The sequence below is a fragment of the Acinonyx jubatus genome, chromosome E4, assembly GCF_027475565.1.
Source record: "Acinonyx jubatus isolate Ajub_Pintada_27869175 chromosome E4, VMU_Ajub_asm_v1.0, whole genome shotgun sequence".
Classification (NCBI taxonomy): Eukaryota; Metazoa; Chordata; class Mammalia; order Carnivora; family Felidae; genus Acinonyx; species Acinonyx jubatus.
Window position 1 is genome coordinate 29,144,151 of NC_069395.1, and position 18,599 is coordinate 29,162,749.

General features: G+C 46.4%; 1 protein-coding gene across 2 annotated transcripts; it reads right to left on the bottom strand.

Moving 5' to 3' along the window:
* Positions 1–182: 182 nt before the first annotated feature.
* LOC128312957 (maestro heat-like repeat-containing protein family member 1) lies at positions 183–18,053 on the bottom strand. 2 transcript variants are annotated; one of them, XM_053208921.1, is made up of 11 exons: positions 16,982–18,053; positions 15,103–15,167; positions 14,569–14,691; positions 13,831–14,447; positions 13,086–13,172; positions 9,247–9,354; positions 8,642–8,777; positions 7,771–7,859; positions 6,078–6,227; positions 4,190–4,344; positions 183–560 (listed from the first exon to the last, which is right to left on the bottom strand). In XM_053208921.1, exons 4-11 carry the CDS (start codon positions 13,873–13,875, stop codon positions 215–217), a joined length of 1,116 nt encoding a protein of 371 aa, XP_053064896.1. In that variant the 5' UTR covers positions 13,876–14,447; positions 14,569–14,691; positions 15,103–15,167; positions 16,982–18,053; the 3' UTR covers positions 183–214. The 2 variants fall into 2 exon arrangements, with proteins under 2 accessions (XP_053064896.1, XP_053064897.1); XM_053208922.1 differs by lacking the exons at positions 14,569–14,691; positions 15,103–15,167; positions 16,982–18,053 and having other exon boundaries at positions 13,831–14,525.
* Between the last annotated feature and the right edge of the window lie 546 nt (positions 18,054–18,599).

An 18,599-nucleotide genomic window follows, 5' to 3' on the forward strand; every position in this document is an offset into this window, starting at 1 on the left:
CATGAAGGGCTGGCCCCGAAAAGCCCATACTGCCAGGGCAGGTCAAGACTAAATTAGTGTGATCCAAGAAAATAAAGGGCAATTTCCAGAATGTTACTACTTTAAAGTGCTCTCATCATCGTGGTGGCTGTTTCATTCTCTTATCATCCTTGAGAGTTAAGGAGGGGTTGGGGGGAGTGTGTCTTACCTAAGCTCACTGGGGGAGAACGAGAAGCTAGTTTTTCTGTCTCCCTACAAGGCAGAGGCAACTAGAAAACCCTCCCTCCAAGCACCCCCAAGACTCTGCCATTAAAATGTTCAACCAAACATGGATATGTAAAAGGGAGAGGCTCCAAGAGCTCAGGACAGCCTGGGACAGGGCACTGGGATGCCCCCCCCCCCCAGCCCCCAGCCCCCTCTGGGGACCCCTCCATACAATCAACGGAGAGATCTCTGTACTGTGGCTGGGCTCCTGGCCCTTTGATTTCTGGTATGGAGTCAGCTTCTGCAGCAGAAATTCCATGATGACTTCATAGCCTTTGGGGAACGATGCCAGGATTTCCCAGGGCTTGCAAACCCCTCTGTAGAGGCAGAACCCCACCAGCGTGGTCACTCTCCACAGATTCTCCCTGGAAGGGACCCTAAGCTCCTTTGCCCAGTGTTTCTAGCCCCTCTCTTTCTCCCTTCTTCTTCCTTTCCTCTGTCTCCATTTTCTTTTTCTCCTTTCACTCCTAATTTTCCTTCTTCTTCACCTCCACACCTCCCTGTTCTCTATCGTCTCACACATAGGTAAATCTGAAGATGTTCACTTGGCCTAGGAGCCTAAAATGAGAAAGCATCTCAGGCCACACTTCGATGTTGCAGATCAGTCAGAAGAGCCCCCTGTGGTGTCCTCTCTATTGCCTTGTCCAAGCTTTTGTTACCTACTCAGTACTCATTAGACGTTAACAGGCAATCTTAATTTCCCCAAGATTAAGAGTCTCTCAATTTCCTTAATTTCTTTGCAAAGAAATTATGTCCTTTCAGGGCTGCCCTGGCCAAGACAGAGCAAGCACATTACATTTGATCTCTTCCTCTGATTAACGCTAAAAGTGCTGGTCAAGTACGAAAGCAACTACTTGAAGATTTTGAAAATGATTCATAGCAAGGGGACTGGGTGATGAAAGCCACAATTTGAAAAGGAACCCTTACTGGATGAGTGTCCCAGATTTTTTTCTTTCTCTTTTATCTCCCAACTTTGACCAGAAGCTGGCCGCAGTGTTAAACTTTGCAGCAGGCACATGAAACAAAATCTCTGAGTAAAACCCTGTCATTCTGCAGAAGATCTGGTAAAATGGGAACCTAGGAGTTGTGACTCTATGAGAGGATGGGTGGAATCTCTCTTTCTTTGTCTCTGTCCTGGGGATGGTTCCAGATGCAGAGCTGTGTAGTGGAAATGGAGGTGGCCGCAGCAACAAAGGGGACTAATGACCTAAAGAGTATGTGTGTATGGCAGGGGATCCATATTTGCTCTCTCTCTTTTCTCATTTTACTGCCCTAAATGTGGACCCAGCTGTGCAGTTGTAGTTTTTTAAATGTTAATTTTTGAGAGAGAGAGAGAGAGAGAGACAGAGTGCAAGCAGAGTAGGGGCAAAGAGAGAGAGGGAGACACAGAATCCAAAGCAGGCTCCAGGCTCTGGGCTGTCAGCACAGAGCCTGATGTGGGGCTTGAACTCATGAACCACGACATCATGACCTGAGCCAAAGTCGGATGCTTAACCGACTGAGCCACTCAGGTGCCCCTATGCAGTTGTAGTAACACAAGCGGTAAAATTCTAAGAGAAAGCCCAACTTTCTAGACAGAGGACCTGGAAAATGCATTTCTGAAAGCCGGAAAATACATTTCTGAAAGCCAGAAAATAGGAGAAGTCTCCAAGAGAAGAGAGTGAGAGAGAAATTCCTGTAAGTCCTGGGATCATTCCAGAGCTACATGTATGGGACAGACCCAACAACCCCTGAGAAGCACATGCATAAGACAGACCCAAAGCAGTATAGCAAAGACTTTAAAAATATAACAGACACTGAAACTACGTCCAACAGAAGGTGAGACAGAACTTGCCGTCTAAACCATACACCAGACTGACTGCTTAAAAAAGAACCAACGTTCTCCAGGAAAATTTAACAAGACTAAGAGCCTCACAACATCATATTAAAAATGTCCAGAATACAATCCAAATTTACTTGACACTTGTAATCCAAATTTAACAAGACTAAGAGCCTCACAACATCATATTAAAAATGTCCAGACTACAATCCAAATTTACTTTACTTGTAATCAATTCTCAAGGAAAAAAAAAAATCAGCAGAGGCCAATCCTGAGATCACCCAGATGCTGAAATTAGCAGTTGATAAAGACATTGTGTAAATTTCAGGTGTATAACATAATGGTTTGACCTACACATATTGTGAAATGATTACTGCAATAAGTGTGGTTAGCATCCAGCACCTCACATAGATAAAATAAAAAGAGAAAGAAAAGAAAAAAAATTCCCCTTGTGATGAGAACTCAGGATTTACTCTTTTAATGACTTTCACATATATTATATGGCAGTATTAGCTACAGTCATCATGTATATTGTTAGATCCCTAGTATTTTTTTATCTTGTCACTGGAAATGTATACCTTTTGGCCACCTTTCTCCAATCCCACCCTCACCCCACCGCCTCTGACAACCATCAATGTGATCTTTTTTTCTATGAGTTTGTTTGTTGTTGTTTTTTAAGAGTCCACATATAAGTGAGTTCATACACTATTTGTCTTTCTTTGTCTGACTTATTTCACTTAGCATAATGCCCTCAGAGTCCACTCTGCTGTCACAAATGACAGGATTTTCTCATTTTTTATGGAAAAAGAAAATTCCATTGTCTATAGATAGATAGATATGGTTGGATTTAAATCTACCATTTAATGATCTGTTTTCTGTTTGTCTCCTCTGTTTTTGTTCCAATGTTTTAGGATTTCAGTGGGTCTTAGGATTCTTTACATACCTAACTTTTCATAGTCTACATAGAGTTGATATTTTACAAAACTGTTTAAGTTTAGAAAAGGAAATTATAGGGCACTTGGGTGGCTCAGTCAATTAAGCACCCAACTCTTGGTTTCAGTTCAGGTCATGATCTCACAGTTCATAAGTTCAAGCCCCACATTGGGCTTCATGCTGACAGTGCGGAGCCTGCTTGGGATTCTCTCTCTCCCTCTCTCTCTGCCCCTCCCCCGCTTGCGCTCTCTGTCTCTCTCAAAATAAATAAACTTTTTAAAAAAATTATAAAGGAAATTATAGTGTAGTAGATTCATACCATATAATATTGTCCACTAAAATTATGTTTACAAAAAGGTTTTAACTTAGGAAAATTCTATGATTAAGATGTTAAATGAAAAATATGCAAATTGGCATGTACAATATGGGCTTGATAATCCGTTTTTAAAAACCATTTTTAAAATTTTTTTATTGAGAGAGGGCAGGGAGAGAGAGAGGGAGAGGGAGAGAGAAAGAGAGTCCCACAAGGGGCAGAGAGAGAGAGAGAGAGAGAAGTGAGGCTCACCGGAAGAGGGCCTCATGTTCACCTGAAGCAGAGCCTGAGCTCACCTGAGGAGGGACTCGAACTCACGAACCGTGAGATCAGGACCTGAGCCGAAGTCAGACACTTAACCAACTGAGCCACCCAGGCGCCCTCTATAAACCATTTTTAAAAGGTAGACCAATTATAAATTATACTTAGGTGATAAAAGATGTATTTATTTTTTTTCTTTTTCTTTTTTTTAAAAAAATTTTTTTTTCAACGTTTATTTATTTTTGGGATAGAGAGAGACAGAGCATGAACGGGGGAGGGGCAGAGAGAGAGGGAGACACAGAATCGGAAACAGGCTCCAGGCTCTGAGCCATCAGCCCAGAGCCTGACGCGGGGCTCGAACTCACGGACCGCGAGATCGTGACCTGGCTGAAGTCGGACGCTTAACCGACTGCGCCACCCAGGCGCCCTTTTTTTTCTTTTTCAAAAAATTTTCAGGCTTTCAAATATGCCGCAAGAAGTCCATATGACTTTTACAATCACCCTGCTCCCAAATAAAATACATAAGGAACTGACTTGTATTGAAAACTGGGTACATTTTAAGAATAAGCAAATTAAAAGAGTGTTGGGGGCTTGTCCGGGGAATTGATACGGTCACCTACCTCTGTGACCCGTCTTCCATGTTGAATAGTGTCAGGATAACCTCTTCCGTGTAGGTCTGAGCCAGCAGGTAGAGGATCTTCTTTATGGTCTCTTGGGCTGTGGTTTCAGTAATTCTGTTCATATTGTGGTAAATGTACTGGATGATTTCTGGCACCTGAAGTTGGAGGGGGCCAAGGAAGAGCAAGGTTCTTTCTGGACACTCAATGCCAGCTCATCGGGAGGCATGTAACTAAGCGTCCACGTAAAGTCTGTGGATGCACACAGATCTGAACCTGTCCCCAGCAGTCACTGTCCCGTTCTGGTTAGGCCACACCTGTGTGGCTGGGGGCTGTCCTGTCCCCATATGTTAAGAGGGGCAAAATGGAGAGCATCAGGGAAGGGTGACTCAAGTCATGTCTGGAAAGCATGTCATGAAGAATGAAGCAAGTGTCTGGGATGAGCAACTCGGAGAAGGGAGGACGGGAGACATAAGGCCTATTGTAGTGGGAAGGGGAGGGCTCAGGTCTCACCATTTATTGGCTACATGGACTCAGCAGTGTGCCTAGTGGTGAACAGCATGGGCCCTGGAGTCACATTGCCTGAATTTGAGCCTCACTTCCTTACCTACCAGTTGCGTGACCTTGGGCAAGTTTTCATCCTCTCGATGCATTATTTCCTCATATAGAAAATGAGAACAACTTTATCCACCTCCATGGTTCTGAGCTACTACATCTACATTGGCTGGAACAGGTCTGTCACATAATAAGTGCTCAAGAAACTTCAGCTACTCAGGCTCATAGCCTTCTTGAGACTTTTCCCCATTTCTAAAAAGAAAACCATTACTTCCTCGCAGACCTGTTGTAAGAATTCAACAAAATAACATGTGGATGAGGCTAGCACCACACATGGCACCTGGTTTTAGTAAAGTGTGAATATTAATTGATTTCCGCATAACTCCAAAAAGTAAACTAGGGCCAGAGTCTGGAAACTATGGGGATGCAGATTTCAATCCACAAGGTGGAACTTTCTTATAATGAAAGATTCACAAATTAGCATGAGCTATGGTTTAAGGTAGTGAGCTTCCCAAAAGTGCTTTCAGCAGAGGCTGGCTGCTCAGGGGTGTTCTGGAAGGGGTTACAGGCATCGAGTGGGAGGTTGCAGTGGCTGACCTCTGGGGTGGCATTCAGCTCGAAGAGCGTATTCCTAGTCTACTCTGAGGCATTCGGATGAGTGTTCAGGCCAGAGAGAGTGGCAAGGGTAAGAATCAGTTTGCTAATTGGACCTATCATGGAGGTGTCATTAGCATCATAGAGGAGTGGGTTAGGCCATTAAAATGAGAGTGAATCTATCAATCCATGAGACCTTTAAAAATGGCATAACAAAAAGACAAAGATAAACTATGCTGTCTTAATTTTACTAAGAAACAATCCCATCTCTGACAAAAGAGTCTCTGTATTCCATTTCTGATTCAGGTCAGTGTCTCATAAATTCATATACATATAATATGGATATATGAGATCGATCGATCGATCGATAAACAGACCTCTGTCTTCACCTTGTATTCTCCCACCTGAATGAAGATGAAGGCGCCCACAGACCTAACATACTGTCTGGAAGCAGGAGAGATAACTGAGTTCTCTTCTGGTCCTACGCCCCCACAAGTAGCCTCCTGCTACAACTTTATTCTTCCCTTTCTGGTAGAAGTGGAGACTGGGAGGTCACCTTTTCCAATGGAATGGCCTTCCACACAATTGCAAACAACTCCTCCTTTAACTTTTTCTCCTCTGGGCTAAAGGATTGCAATTCCTTGAACCCCAACCAGTAGCAAATCAAACAGAACAAGATCCAAAACAGAGTGGAAGAATCCTTAAGTTGACCTTGAACCATTAAGTCCCTCAGAGCTGGTACCTTCCCAATCTCTGGCATAGGGTGCTTCAGGATCATCTTTAACATCTTGGAAGCTGCACAGACATCATGCCTGCTGGCATTGGTCATGGCCTCCATTGGCACCATTATCACATCTGCTCTCTCTTCGGGGGTCAGGTATTTCCTGAAGAACTGAAGAGAGAACAACAGTTGTCTCTGCAATGTCAGCATCCCACTCTGGGAGTGCCCGAAGCCTCTGGACTCCAAAGAGACCAGTCAACCAGGGTCCAGCGGAGGCAGCCCCTGGCTACTATCTGGCTGTTCCATGGTGTGAGGCCAGGCTCCCGAGTGTCATTAGCTCTTAAGTCCTCAGGTAACAACAATGGTCCAGACAACATGAGACTGAGAAAAATGCAATAAGGCATTTCTATTTTGAATTTGGAACATAATTAGGTGATTCCATTTGGAACATAATTAGGTGATTCCATTTGGAAATAAGTTCTGATGTTTAGTGAATTTGCAGCATTCCAAAGCAAGCAGTGACTGCCAGGGTCTAAAACAGATGTGCCTCCTGTCTCTAAATGTACACACCTCAGTGAAGCTCATGCACTCACACAAGAAAGAGAGTCTCAACTCTGTGCCTGGTTTTATGCTGGGAGCTGGGGAAGCCCACACACAAGGCACCCTCTGGCTTTGCCCTCAAGGAACTTACTGTCAGGGCAGGGCAGGGAAATAGGCAGTCGTGGTGCCATGTGAGAAATGCCAGTGAGGGACACAGTGTGGACAAAGCTAGACTTGCAAGATTAGACAAGGCTTCCTGGAGGAAATACCTCTGAAATCCATACTTGGTGAAAGTGGGGGAAAGAGTTCCAGGCAGGGAACAGACTCTGCAAAGGCCTAGGGAGGAGTTTTGTGTGGTCACTGTGTCCTGCAAGGGACCTGGGCCAGGTGGGAAAGGGGAATCAAGATAAGATGAGGCAAGGGAGTCAGGCAGGAGCCAGATCGTGCAGGACCTCATTGGCTATATGAAGTCTGGCCTTTAGGATAAGAATAATGGAGAGTCAGTGCAAAGTCCAAAGAGGAATAATATGATGATATGTGCATTTTAGAACTAATTCTCTGATGACAGTACAGAAAATGGTGTGACAAGAAGCATGGTTGGAAACAAGGCAATTGACAGGAGGCTGTTGCAATAACCCAGGCAAGAGATTGATGGTGGAATAGCTGTGGTGGGGCCAGAGCAGAGTGGATGGATTCAAGAGCCACTCAGGATGAGGGTGGACAGACATGGGATTAAATTGGATGTGGAAAGTGAGGAAAAGAGGGAAGGATGACTCTTGGATTTCTGGCTGGCATGTCTGAAGTAGATTAAGCTTGAGGACACCATTGTTAAGACAAGCAATACACCCTTGCTGATTGAATAGGGTTAAAGCTAGTCCACAAATAAAGGTACATGAACACAATCAGTGAGTGGAGGATAGGGTCGACTATGCCCCTACTTTAAAACTCTCTCAATAACCTCAAACTTCAATCAACTCAAGTGCAGCTAGGGGAATGGGCCTTACCCCTCCAGCATGCTGTCCATGAGACCTTGATTTGGGGGCAGTTCCCTGTGTGGGGGAGTACTCTTCTGTGACCCCAGCCAGGCTCTCTGTAATCTCTACTCGGCCATCTTTCTCCCCTGTGAATGCTCCCCATCTGGGCATCCCATACACCCATGGAGAGCAAGGGTTACCATTGCGAGATTCTGTATGTTGGCAAACCATCCTCCGCGGAAATTCTTCTGCAAATCCTTCAGGATGATCTCTGTCTTCTGTTTCATACCTCCGATCCAAAAACAACAATTAAGGGGCAGGGCCTTCACTGGGAGAAAGGAACACACCCTCCCTCACTTCCCCTCCAAATCTCAGAGAAGATCAACAAGGTTCAACAGGTGGAGTAATGTTTGCCCAGCAGAATGGGGAGAGTTCCCTAGTGCCAGGTTGATGGGTGGAGGGAGATTGTAGTTGGCAAGGTGGTCTGGTCCCCTGGCCCCTGCTGTCCCCGTACCCATGCCACAGTGAGAACTGTTCCCACTCCCCACCCCCACAGCTAGCAAAACAGGAAGTACATCCTACTGAATCATAAAAAGCTAAGGTTTCTGAAACTCCCTCTAAGGCACATTTGCAAATTCCTCTAGCACCTCTGTAAGTGTGTGTGGCTGTCTGTATCTTTGGTTTTTCTGGGACAGAGAAGGTCTAGACCAAAGATTCCCAAGTTTGTTCCCTGAGAAACAATGCTCATTTTCTCAGTCCTACACCCAAGCAGTAGCGACGGGACAGCGGGAAGTTTTAGAGATGGAAGCTGACCTCATAAGTGGCTGCAAATCTAGGTCTCCCTTTTTGCCAGGGATTTCCTAGAATCTTTTATAACAGGGCATTTCATCAGCAATGGGATTGGAGTTCGTTTAGATAAAGCAGATTTATTCCAGCACCCCCACACGAGAGAACTGCCCTTTGGTGTGCCTGTCACAAGGCAGGCACTCAATGGCTGGTGCTTGTATGCTCCTGCTACTCAGTGGGTCCCCCAACTGCAGCCACATGATGGTCCAGGCTCATATCACTTACTTCTATGAAGCACAAGGATTTTGAAAAAGTAATGCAATGCCTCCGATGCCTCTACGCTGATCTCATGGTTGGCGTTCATGCAGGAGAGACCTAAAATGCCCATCATCTTCCCAGTCATCGAGAACTCCATCATGTGCTGCTGGGAAGAGGAAACCATTACCTCCTCACTGTCCCCAAAGGAGCTCCTCCCCACCATGACCATCATCCACCTCCAACCTTCCCTTTCTTCCCACATCACTAAATTATTTGCTTGTGTGTGGCCTCTCACCCCACCAGCGCCATGTTCTGTCCTGGCGTGGGGAACCTTCCAAACTGACACCCAGGGAAATGGGACAGCCAGGCACCTGAAATACGTTAGCCGATGCAAAGCTGTGGACCCATCCCAGCTCTCTAGGACAAGTTGCCCCACCAAGACTGAGATGTGTCTGGCCAGTTAGTTAACTAGGCTGAGGGCAATATCCCATGGAAGCAGAAAAGGCACGAAGGCTAAATAAACAAATAAATAAGGTGCTCTGGTTAATCCTTGCAGAGCCTCAGGCTCAGTCAGGCACCCCAGAGAGGCAAGGCCCATCGGGTCAGCCTTTCCTGCCACCCCAGGCACTCACCGACAGTCTAGGGAAATTGCAAATAAATCTCAGCATCCGGGAAATGGTGCCCAAGGCCCGGATCTGTTGATGCACTTTCTCTGACAGTGTTAGCCAAGGCAAGATGATCTGGAAAGGCAGCATAGAGACACCAACAACGCCTTCGATGGGAAACATCCCTCCTTGTTTTGAGTCTACATCTCTAACTGCCGAAAAGACAAACAGCTGCTCGCTCTGGCGGCGGATATACCAAAAAGACAAACAGGAGGGAGTCGCAGCAGGTGACAGCTCCGTGAACTTGGCAAAGCAAGGGTGTCTTTGGCCCTTCACCTATTACCTTCTGAGACTCTTCCTATAGAAACGGTTAAAGACAGTGATGCACTTGGAGGAGGAATTGCAAAGCAGAAGAGCTGGGAGGGACGAGATGCCGTGGAGAGCAGGGGTTCTGTTCACATCATAAATGCACAAACTCTTCCCCGCTAAGCCCAGGCCAAGGTGGAAATAGTCTCCGAGAGATGAGATTTGGAAGCATTAACTTCTCTTACTAGTAGTAATACTCCTAGTGACCAAACATATAAGTTGTCTGTGTATAATAATTCACTTTATCCTCCCAACAACCCTATGAGACAGGCTGAGACACCATCAGGTGGGAGAGACCTATGTCCTATTCGGCACAAACCTTTGGAAAAGTGTGTCCTGCTTGCATAGGAGCTGGACAGACGCCCTTCAGGGTGGCCTTTCTGCCAGAACATTAAATCCTATCGTGAACATTCGGAGGCAAAAAACAAATAAAAATAAAAACGAATGAACCACCACCCATACGTACCTGACACCCAATCCAAATATTAATTCAGAATTGATCACAGGCATAAATCTAAAACCTACAACTATAAACTTCTAGGAGGAAAATAGGAGAAAATATTTCAGATCTTAGGTTAAGCAAACAATTCTTAGGTAAGACAATAGAAGTATAACCATAAGAGAAAAACTTGATATTTGGGCTTCATCAAAATGCATACCTACTTTTCGAAAGACCCTGTTAAGAGAATAAAAGACAAGCCACAGAATGGGAGAAAACATCTGCAATTCACATATCTGACAAAAGCCTTATGTCCAGAATAAAGAACTCTCAAAACTCAAAAATAAGATAATAAACCAATTTTTTATTTTGTAATGTTTATTTATTTTTGAGAGAGAGAGAGCAAGCTGGGAAGGGGCAGAGAAAGAAGGAGAGAGAGATCCCAAGCAGGCTCTGCTCTGTCAGCTCAAAGCCTGACACAGGGCTCAAACCCATGAACTGTGAGATTATGACCTGACCTGAGTCAAAGCCACAAGTCAGATGCTTAGCCAACTGAGCCACCCAGGTGCCCCAATAATACCCCAATTCTTAAAAACGGGCAAAAGATATGAATAGACACTTCACCAAGAAGATATACAGAGAAAAAATAAACCCACGCAAGGTGCTCGACATCATTAGTCATTAGGAAATGCGAGTTAAAACCACAAGGAGATACCACTACGCACCCATAAGAATGACCATCTTTAATAAAACACACTAACAATACCACGTGCTGGCAGGGACGCAGGCTGGCTACAGTTCTGGTACATTGTGGATGGGATCACAAAATTATACAGCTACTCTGGCAAATACTCTGGAAGTTCCCTATAACAGTAAAATATGCACATACAATTCGGCAATCCCGCTCCTAGGTATCTGCCCAGGTGAAATAAAGAATCTATGTATGTACCCATTTGCAACTATGTGGATGGAACTGGAGGGTATTATGCTAAGCGAAATTAGTCAGAGAAAGACAAATATCATATGACTTCACTCATATGAGGACTTGAAGACACAGAACAGATGAACATAAGGAAAGCAAAAATAATATAAAAACAGGGAGGGGGACAAAACATAAGAGACTCTTAAATATGGAGAACAAACAGAGGTTTACTGGAAGGGTTGTGGGAGGTAAACAGAGGGGTTAAATGGGTAAGGGGCATTAAGGAATCTACGCCTGAAATCACCATTGCACTATATGTGAACTAATTTGGATGTAAATTAAAATAAAATAAAATAAAATAAAATAAAATAAAATAAAATAAAATAAAATAAAATAAAATGTATTAAAATCTTCTAAAATATGAACAGTAAAAAAAAAATCTATGTATGTATAAAAGCCTGAATGCACATATTTATTGCAGCTTTATTCGTAATCACCCCAAACTGGAAACAAGCCAAATGTTCCTCAACTAGAGAAGGGGTACACAGCTGTGATCCATCGGGACAATGACAAAATAGAAAGGAATGGATTAGTGATATATATAACAACATGGGTGAGTCTCAGATACACAGTGCTATATGAAAGAAGACAGACATAAGAGGCTATATGATTCTGTTTATATGACATTTTGGAAAAGGCAAAACAATAGGGACAGAAAACAGATCATCTATTGCCAGGGTGGGTACAGGGGTTGACTACAGAGTCATGGGGGGATTTTGGGCGTTGGTAGATCTACTCGGTAGCTTGATTATCGTTGTGGTTACATGACTGCGTTTGTCAAAACCTGTAGAACTATATGCACTAGGAAGGGTGCATTATACTATATGTAAATTACATCTTAACAAAAATATGAAAAATAAAACAAAGACAAAAAGAGAGAGGAGCCCTTTGGAAAACTAAATAGGCCTTAAATGTTTTTTTTTTTTTTTCAAAATTAAAACTCTTTCTGATCCTGCTGTGCAAAGTCAAACATGAAATAAGTGAAGTGTCATGCAATCATATAATTTTGTAGGAAAAATTATGTCTAAAATAGCCACACTTGATTTTTTTGTTTTCAGAATTACCTCGAAGTAGCAAATATAATCCAAATGTTGTTGCATATAATAATATCTATTTTTCTCATTTAAATTTCATTTATCAAGATAAATCAATAAATGAAATTTTGGAAACTACATCAAGCAGTGCCTTTGGGGGACACCATTTATCTTTGGATAACGAGGACCCCAGTAATGGATTTCCTGAGGACTCTACCCTGATGGAGAACCAAAGTTCAGCATCTCCATTCCCCATAAACTCAAATTATAACAGTGCATTTACTAGTTCGCTTACAGTGAAGGTACCCACAAAGCACAGAAACACATCTCAACAAACGTACCAGAAAGGATACATTTCAAAAAAATCATGTCACTAATCCCAATATGGATATGTTTCCTCTCTAGACACAGCCCTCATCAAAGTTGTTTTTATTATTTCTTATAATGTTTATTTATTCTTGAGAAAGAGCGAGAGACAGAGTGAGCACGGGCAGGTGGAGGGGCAGAGAGAGAGGGAGACACAGAATCCGAAGCAGGCTCCATCCAGGCTCTGAGCTGTCAGCACAGAGTCCGACGTGGGATTCGAACTCATGAGCTGTGAGATCATGACCTAAGCCAAAGTCAGACACTTCACCGATTGAGCCCTCCAAGCACCCACAAAAAAGTTTTTTAAAGATATCCAGGCGATCCTGTCTCTGCGTTTGTAGTCACACATAATGTTTTATCCAAAATTATATTATCCTCATTAATTACCATCTTGTTGATGAAAGTAGGTTTCATGTGACTCTGGGCTACTTCCCCAATTCAAATTCAACCCCGAGAGATGACAACGTATCATAACTAAGAATATTTGAAAGGCTCTAAAGACAGTGAGAAGGAGACAGGAAGTGGTCTCCAAGTCATTGTGATTGCTCTCTGAGGTTTGAGAACTGATGGCCTCTGTGCTGAAAAGACCCCCAGACTATCCCCATACTCCTTATCTTTCCTCCCAAAGATCAGACTTAAAAATAGGGCTTCCGTTTCCCCGATTTCTCCAGTCACTTACCTCCAGGAAGTTCTGCAGCAGAGACATGTCGGGGTCCATATCTTCCATTACAAGAGCTTGTAACATGTCATCTAAGGCCTGGACCGTCTGACAAGTGAGGAAGCATGGAGCGTAGGTGGACCGACAGCCGCTGTGCTAGCTTGGCTCCCTGGGGCACTCCCCCCTGTCCCTCAGATCCCACCTCAGGAGGAAAGAAAGTGGGGGCCGGGCTAGCCCTGCTGCCACACTCCCATCTTCCCAAGTGCTGACCTTTCTTGACCTCACTGAAGGCTGGGCCAAGGCCAGCCCAAGTTGTAAACCAAGTAGTAAAATGTAGGCATTGGGCAGTTCTCCCCAACAAATATAGCCCCCATGATATTCTCACCATTAGAGATTCATTCTGGTAGATTAAGGAAAGTTCTATTTTTAAAACTGAAAACTCTTGAGAAGATTTGGCAGTCCATTGGCCGGTTAAGTTATTCCATAAAATTTGTGGGTTTTATCATCAGACTGTCTCTTCCTAGAGAAATAGGAGACTTAGCGAGAGAGGACACAGGTAGTGTGGCAGCATGGGCCAGTCCTCGGGGAGACAGGTGATGATGAGGCAGAGGGGTTACTTCGAGCAGCACGAGGGCCATGGAGCTGTGAGCTCCTGAAGGTCAGAGAGGAGGGGAAGAGGGTCTAGGAGCTAAGAGGACCCAGGAAGCCTCTGAAGATAAATCCTCTCCTGTGGAGACCTCCACCAGGAGGCGATGGTGGGGATTACCTGGAGGTAGAGACTAGCACTCTCTTTTCTGTCTAGACTAGGCATGATGAGCGGCAGAGAGAATATGCTAGAGAGGCCAGCATTCACCAGATCCAGTTTCTGGGATAAGTAGAATGGTGGATTCACCTGGCTGGGGTGAGAGGGGAGGAATGACAAGAGAGCTTTGGAGGATATCAGTGGCAGGGTGGGATATGTTTCTAGGACCCTGGGGCAGAACCTTCTCTGCCCTCCCTTCTGAGGCACAGCAAACAGTAAGGACCTGGGCTCCCAAACACCTTCCAATGACCTACTTGCCAGGAAAAGAGGTCCTGGCCTCTTGGGGAGCCTTCCCTACACTGGATGTCCTAATAGGCTTCTGATAGTGAAACTGGGGGTATGTCCACCACCCCAGGATGCTGGTAGATGAGGCAGCCATCATGGGGCCCTGCCACCCACAGCGCAAAACTCAAGTCCCCAAACCTTGCCCTTCCTCCCAACCCAAATGTTCACAGCATCAAAGGCCCAGGGGCTCAGAAGAGGTAACAGCAAGGAAGGAACCTCAGGGCCACGATGCAGAGCATGGCTCGCTGATGCACACTGCTGACCAAGACCTCGGTGGATTCTTCGAGGATTAATACCTAGAAGCGCCAGGAAGAAACAAGAATCTCTCTCAGAGAGAGATGCCAGCCCTTGGCTCTGGGACTTGGTCATCCTCAACCCTGGATGACCAACTCCCAGAAGAGCTTGGGTCTCTCTCACCTCAATTTTCTTGGCCAGAATGGTTTTGGGAAAGTAATCATTCATATTGCCGTCTGCCTGGGCCTGAACGGTGGCGCTCAAGGTTTCCACAGCCCTCAGGAACTTCAGTTTTTCCGACTCTGACTAGGGAAAAAAACCACAGAAATTTCTTGCCTGTGAACCAGGCCTCAGCCCTTCACTTCTCCTACAGGCTGCACCCAAAACCTGTACCCCAGACCCTGCCCCACACACCCAGCCCAGACCTCAGAGCAGCCTGGTTGGATAGCTCACTTGATTTCCTCAACACAGTTCCCCCATCCCCTAGACTGACACTCATCAATGTCCTGGTCCCCTCACGGCCCTCTGGGGACAGTGGAGCTAGGGGTCCCCATGGAAGATTCTTTCAGGTCAGATTGTCCAGGTCAGAAGGCAAAAATGGGCCGAATTTCAGGTGCTTTTCAAACCAGGGCTAGTATCCAAAACCCAAGGAAACGTGAGTTCTCATTTTTTTCTACTTTCTCCTCAGCTCTCAAAAGGTCCAGTCAATTTCCTTACCGGTTGTCCTTCTTCTAGAAATTCCTGAATGAACTCACAAGCTTCTCTTTCTGACTGGCACAATCCTGCAAAGGGATGTAGTTGGGAGGAGGCTGGCTGATTACCTCAGATGGAACAAGAAAGCAGGGCCATCCTATCCCCTTATCCTCTGCCAAGAAGTTTCAAAACCATCAGGGCCTGGGCAGGTATCTCAGCTCCAAGAACCAGGTTCTCCAAATCTAGGGCCTGGTGTGGATCTCTGAAGACTAAGTGGAAAAGCAATCATGTGGGGAATCAGGTAAGACTCCTGGCTTCTCACAGAGGCAGGTCTGACAATGGACAGGTGTCTGCATCACGAATGGCCAGATATAGAAGGGTAATTATAAAGAGAGAGATCTTTAAGTCACCCCCAGTGGCCACGAACTACTGGAGCTCTCCTAGACAGGCTTTGAAATCCTGTGAATGGACTTGAAATCTCAAATGAGCCTTGGAACCTCCCTTGTCAATTGGGCTGGTAGAGCCCTCTGGGAAAGCCTCCCCGAATAGGGCCCCAGAGGCTGGGGGGGAGGGTGGGGCAACGCTAAGAATGCAGACTGAGCACCCCCAGGGTGTCAGGAGGGGTGAATCAAGAGGCTGGAGATGGTAGCAGTTCTAGAGTGAGAAGCAACAGAAGCAACCAGACCTGGGTTCAGGCCAAGTCACATTGCCCGGCCAGCAGAGCGCACTGAGGGTGGGGCTTAAAGCCATAGCACAGCAGTCAAACCCCAAACTGCCTGAGTTCAAAGCTCAGCTCTTCTACTTTATTGGCTCCGTGAGCTTCCGCAAAGCAAACTCTCTCGACTTGTATGTCCCCATCCATACGATGGCAAAGACGATGGTTAACTATTACCGTTGTAAGGCTTAAATGGATGAATGCATGTAAAGAGCAAATTGAATGTCCCCAGCTTCAGTTCTGTCATCTTCACATGGGGATGATAATCACGGTATGTATTATTGTGATGAGGTCTGAATTCATTCATTCATGTAAAATATTAGGAGAATCCCTGGCACATAGCAGGGAAATCAATGAATTCATTCTTTGGCATCTGTTTATTGAGCATCTTCTAGGGAAAAGGCTCTCTTCTAAGTAGAGCTTACAGGCCAAATGGCTCCTTCACGGAAACTCTGGTTACTATTGTTCTAAAGGTATTCTTTTTGTATTTGCTCATATAGGTTTGTATACATACACGGAGGTCAGAGAAAAGCTCACTGACTCAATTTGAGCAGTCTTGAAGGGCCGGTCCTTTACGTGAGGACCAAACCATACAGATATCTAGGGAAAGAGCATTCTAGGCCCAAGGAACAGGGGCCCAGGGGCAGGATCATGCCTGGCATGCTCATGGAAAGCAAGGACCGTGTGCCTGGAGTGGAGGGAGCAAGGAGAATGGTAGGTGACAGAAGCGGAGTGGTAATGGGACCTGTCACAAGGGCCTTTCAAGGCCTATAGAAAGGGCTACTGTAAGGACTCGGGCTTTGGCCCTGAATGGGACGGAAGCCCTGGATAGGCTTGGAGTAAAAGAGTGGTATGGTCTGACTTTTGTTTAACAAGATCAGTCTGGCTGTTCAGCTGAGACAGGCATAGAGATGCACACGGCAGGGGGGCATGGGAGTTGGCTCCCTGAACAGCTGTGAGCTGGGTGAGCTTTAATTCAAAGCCCCAGCATCCTGTTCCCTGCCTGGCTCCAGGCTCCTCGAGGCAGTTCTGAAGACGGACACGAGCCCAGAGCTGTGAAGGAGGCAGCCGGAAGTGGGTAGGCTCGTGCCCACCAGGTGACATCTCGAGCAAAGGCTGGGCCTATCACCTTCACCTCTGAAACTACAATGAGTTGAAACGCAGCCCGGTCCGGGGCCAACTGCTCACCCGTTAAGTCAGGATTCCAAGAGACTTGGTGAGTTGACCGCGACAAGGTGACTCTGCCTAATTGGTGCTTGTGAGGATATGGATTCATCTGCATCCTTGGGGTAGCAGCCTGCAGCCTGTGAGGACTGTAGCCAGGTCAGGCGTTAGATGCTCCTTCCTAGGGATACAGCTTCTCCACCAAGGGGTGAAGCTGTGCGAGGCAGGACATTTACAAGAAAAGAACTGGCTGAGCAATGCCAGTGCCAGCTTCTCACCGTCAGCTCCCTTTCCCTCCCCCATGGGAAGATATGCGACCCTCGGAAAGGGCCCCGACTAATCCCGACTTGTCTACGAGTCTTCCATTCAGGGCGTGACCTGCAAGGGCAAATTTCAGCTGCAGACGTGGTCTCCTGGGGGTCTCATCACTACTGTCTAAAAGACAGAATGAGGCACCAATGATGTCCGTCCCTCTGCCTCTGGGTCAAATTGACTCTGGGAGTCTTGTTGCTAAAATCCTAAAGCTCCCAGGGTGCCTGGGTGGCTCAGTGGGTCAAGCGTCCAACTCCTGTTTTCAGCTCAGGTCATGATCTCACAGGTTCAGCTTGTGAGTTCGAGCCCCACCTTGGGCTCTGCACTGACTTTGCAGAGCCTGCCTGGGTTTCTCGGTCTCCCCCTCTCTCTGGCCCTCCCCCTCTCGCTCTCTCTCAAAAATAAACATTAAAAAAATAAAATAAAATAGAATAAAATCCTAAAGCTCCCTTATACCAGAGACTTCTGTCCCCCTTCCCCAATTCATCAATCCCATTTTGCCCTGTGGTAGGGGAGCTAAGAGCCCCTAAATATCTGTCCCCGCCCCCAGACACTGCCCAGGAAAATCTTCTCGTGGACCAGGAGACCACTGCCTGAGCCAGTTCTCTCACTGCCCTGCCCTTGGGGTCCCCAAACTTGTGTATCCCATTATGGGCTGTTCTTAGAAGAGCCTTGACAGAGGGCCTGCCCCTGCCTTCTTTTGTGTCCCCATGTGTTAGGTGGTCTCTGTCAGTCCTGTGGCTGGGGAGCTTCCTCCTCTGACTGGTTGCCCCCTCGGAACTCCCCAGCACTTGGTCACTTTCCCTGGGCCTAACTCATCCCAATTGTCTACAATACAGAATCAAGCGCCCTGTTATGAGCAGTTCGGTTAAGTTGAAGATCCTTAGGTCCACAATTAGGACGCTCACTCCTCCAGAGACCCCTAGAGACCTGCTCCACCCACGCACCTCTACCCAGAATGGAGTCTCCCCCAAGCCTGAGAAAGCCAAGCCCCTGAAGCCCACAGATTCCCCCGGTCCCCAGGGCTCAGCACCCAGGGCCAGGCTGGAGTCACCCCTACCCGTAGCCATCGGCCCTGTGTGTGCTGTGGAGAGGGACAGGCAGGCAGGGACTCCTTTACCTGACACACCGGGCACCTCAGATCCAGGGCACGCGCTTCTCCCGGGCATCGTGGCTCCAGGGGGCGCTGTGCCCCAGGTCCTATAGCGGCCCCTGCAGGGCCGGCAGGGAAGTGGGCTGAATTGGAGCTTTCCTCCCCCTCCCCTCCCCCTCCCCGCGCAGGTCCCCAGGTGGGAGGGGCTGTGGGCAACCCTGCCCAGAAGTGGGGGAG